General features: G+C 65.2%; 1 protein-coding gene across 3 annotated transcripts in view; it reads left to right on the forward strand.

The window, feature by feature from the left end:
• RXRG (retinoid X receptor gamma) overlaps positions 1-3,769 on the forward strand; it is a 128,171-nt gene that overhangs the window by 117,997 nt on the left and 6,405 nt on the right. For all 3 annotated transcript variants that reach the window (XM_011382502.2, XM_023524592.1, XM_023524593.1), the window contains 3 exons: positions 1,331-1,491; positions 1,624-1,753; positions 2,758-2,890. In XM_011382502.2, coding sequence (XP_011380804.1) covers positions 1,331-1,491; positions 1,624-1,753; positions 2,758-2,890 — 424 coding nt within the window. The remainder of the gene's footprint in view (positions 1-1,330; positions 1,492-1,623; positions 1,754-2,757; positions 2,891-3,769) is intronic.

Raw genomic sequence — 3,769 nt, forward strand, 5'->3', positions numbered from 1 at the left:
GCGCTTTTAAATGGTGACCCCCTTCTGTCGCCGAGGGCCCCTGTGCCGTCACAGTGACAGGACACATCCGGAGGCTTCCTGTCCCCCCGCGAGGTTGGGAGCCTCGCCGTTGAACCTCACGCACCCGCCTCCCCAGCCAGGGGAACCGGCAGCGGGGGGCGCCCCGGGAGCCGGATGGCCTTCTTGGCGGGGAGGAGGGGGCAGCCGTGCGCAAGGCGACCTGCAGGTGGCGTGGGCTTGGCCTACGGCACTTTTCTTTCTCTCTTACAATCCGGACACGTTAACCTACCTTAAAAATCAGCACAAGGCACAGTCGGCTTTGAAGGGGAAGTGCAGCTGCCAGCAAAGTGCGCCCGACAGTTTCCCTGCGTGGTGGGGGGTGAAGAGAAGCGGCAGAGGGGGCCGGAGGGGACACGGGGAGGGGACCGGACAGAGCCCGAGGGCGTACGGACAGATGGGGAAGAGGAAGAACCTACCTCTCTAAAACTTTTTACAAGAGGTCGCTTCCTTCTCACAAGACGATGTCAGTGAAGCACCGTGAGCCCCACTTTACAAATGTGGACACCGAGGCGGAGGCGGAGGCGGAGGCACGCGCCCCGTGTCACCGAGCCGGGCAGTGGCGCGCCCGCTCGGGCAGGTCGCCTCCGCCCTCGCCGTCCGCCTCTTCCGGGTTCTCTCTCCCTCCGTCTCTCCTCCTCCTCACGCCCCCGCTCGATCCCCTCTTCCTCCCCTTCCTTCCTCCCTCGTTCCGTCCCGAGCAAGAGGGACATCATCACCAGGAGGCTCGGCGGCCCTCCGCTGGGAGCTGTGGAGAGTGTGACACCTCGCACTGACCTCTCGCCTAGAGGTTCCAGATCATTCTGCAGCCTCGGTGGCTCGTCAGCCCCTCCAGGAGTGGGGAGCTCTGGGGAGCGGGCAGCGGGGGGCAGGGGAGGGGAGCCGAGACGCAGGAGTCTGTGCCACTTACCCGTCGTGCGCCCACAGTCACCAGAGGTGGCAGGTGGAGGGCGGGCGTGGGAGGCGGCCGGGCCGGCAAGGAGAAGGTGGCTCCTGGAGACAGAGGACAGAGGCTGTGAAAGCTTCAAGTGCCGACCGCTCAGCGTCGTCACCATAGCTAATGACAGAACACGGACGCACGGACCCGCACGGTCACACAGGCGTAGCGTAGCTCGGCTTTCTCTGTTCCATCCGTCCGCACGATGACACCCCGGATTCAGGGCCGTGATGATGCCCGCTGTGCCCGTGGGGAAGCTGAGGCTTAGGTAGGCCCCAGCTTTCCCACAGTCGCCCTGGGCACGTGGTGACCCGTGCGAGTCCTTCTGTGCGCCAGCCGTGCAGGAGGAGAGGCAGAGGAGCCGGGAGCGGGCGGAGGACGAGGCGGAGTGCGCCGCCGGGGGCCGCGGAGACATGCCCGTGGGGAGGATTCTAGAAGCCGAGCTCGCTGTTGAACCAAAGACGGAGTCCTACAGCGACGTGAACGTGGAGAGCTCGGTAGGTGGCCCGAGCCCCCCGTCAGGCCTGAGCCCCCCATCCATCTCCCGGTCCTCGGACGGGGCTGCGGACGGGCAGGGCGTGTCCGGGAACCCCAGAACCTGCCCCCGCCGTGCTCCGTTCCTTTTTTAGATGAATGACCCTGTCACCAACATATGCCACGCTGCCGACAAGCAGCTCTTCACGCTCGTCGAGTGGGCCAAGCGCATCCCGCACTTCTCTGACCTCACCTTGGAGGACCAGGTCATTCTGCTCCGGGCAGGTAAAGGGCAACGACGTTCATTTCTCCTGGGGACGGTCGCGTGGGTGGCCTTTTTGGAATTACCCCTGGGGACCTACCCATGAGCCGGTGGAGCCCTGCTCCATCCAGGCGGTGCCCGAGTTGGTGACAAGATGACTCTCCAGGTAGTTTTTTTGTTTTTAAATGTTAATTATAGGCTCTTAAATGTGGATGGCCCTCCCCCAAAACCTTTGTTCCCCAACAAAACCTCTGTTGTTAATGGGGCAGTGAGACATTCTACCATAGCAGAGATAAGTAAATCGCTTTATCGAGGACATCTGCAGCCTGTCTCATTATCGTTATGTAATCGGAAAATAGAGATAGCCACCCCCCCCCGCAGGTGAGGTAAGAGGGGCCAAAGATGCTGGCCCCAGCTCGCGCGGGACGGATGCCAGGTCCCTTCCTGCTTCCGGACTCCGTGTGCCGTGTCCTCTGGTGGCTCCCATTCCTGGGACACGGCGCCGTTGACATATGCCACGTCTCCTCTTTGTCACGGAGCCAGCGGGACAGTTTCGCGAGGCTGGCTGGGCTCGGGGAGCCAGTCTGCTGATGTCATCCCGTTAGGTAATGCGCTAGTGCTGGGTGTGGACGGAAAAATACACGCTGCGCCTCCAGACAATGACAGAGACGAGGCGGTCGGGTCTCGGGACGGAGACTGCAAAGCCCCCCGCCCTCCTCCACCACGGCGGCCAGCGCAGCGGCCGTCGGCGGTGACGTGTTTGTCGGCGTTTGTCAACAGGGTGCGGGGGGGGGAATGGAATCCTTGTCCTCAAGCCGCCGGTCCGGGCGGCACTGGGGAGACCGTGGCGGTGCCAGAGCCACAAGTCGGGGGACCCCGGTGTCACCCGGTGCTTCTGCGTGAAGGCGCGGCGTTGCCCGGAGCTGGCGTCTGAGCCCCGGACCCCCGACCCTCTCTCAGAGCGGGGGCGCCGTCCCGCACGTGCCGGACGAGCGCCGGCGCCCCCACGGCCCTCTCGTCCCCGCAGGGTGGAACGAGCTGCTGATCGCCTCCTTTTCCCACCGCTCGGTGTCCGTGCAGGACGGGATCCTCCTGGCCACGGGTCTGCACGTCCACCGCAGCAGCGCCCACAGTGCCGGGGTGGGCTCCATCTTTGACAGGTGTCCCTTCTGCTCCCGGTGTGTGCGTGTGTGTGCGTGGGTGTGCGCGTGCCCGTGCGCTGCCGGGATGTAGGGTGGACGGCCCCAACGGCTGCCCTTGCCTAGAAGCAGGGACCCCCGGGCAGATGACAGCGTTAGCCTGGGGAGGGAGAGAGGGGTCCGAGGGCAAACGCGAGGCGGAGCCTGTGGGTTTCCCGGGATGAGGCTGGCTCGTTGCCACGCCGCTGGCAGCGGGGGCGGGGGCGCTGAGCCGCTTAGCCTGGGGGACGGCGCTGGGTGGGAGGCGCCAGGACCTGGCTCGCAGGGTCCGGGGGAGACGGGCTGAGGTCGTTGCTGGACGTGGCAGCAGGCTCTCTGGTCGGCAGCGACAGCCTCAGTCTGGGCGTCTGCGCCTTGACTGGCGCTAAAGGAAGATTAAGCCCCGTGGTTTGAGGAGGTGAATGAAGTGAGTGGGTGCACGGCTGGGGGGTGGACACCGAGGCGGAGGCGGAGGCGGGCCCCGTGGTTTGAGGAGGTGAATGAAGTGAGTGGGTGCACGGCTGGGGGTGACCGGGATGCACGGTTTGGGGGTGACAGGCTGCAGGACTGGGGATGCGGAGGGTGAGGGTGAATCCAGCCTCTGCCCTGTGCCAGGTCCCGAGCCCCTCTCCACGCCCATCACAGACGGTCTCCCAGGCCGTGCGCGTGGCCACCTAGGTGTCCCCACTCCCTCTGCGCGCTTTCCCATGGCCTGCTCCATACCAACGTCACGTGGCCCGGTCTTTGGTTGGCTCCTGCCTCCTCGTGGCGCCTAGAGATTTCTAACCTGTCACCAAGTGCTGCCCTCTGCCGTGGCCTCAGACAGGCAGGGCCCTCGCCCCAAACTCCCAAGCCCTCCAG

Source organism: Pteropus vampyrus, unplaced genomic scaffold (assembly GCF_000151845.1).
Source record: "Pteropus vampyrus isolate Shadow unplaced genomic scaffold, Pvam_2.0 Scaffold480, whole genome shotgun sequence".
In the NCBI taxonomy this organism is placed as follows: Eukaryota; Metazoa; Chordata; class Mammalia; order Chiroptera; family Pteropodidae; genus Pteropus; species Pteropus vampyrus.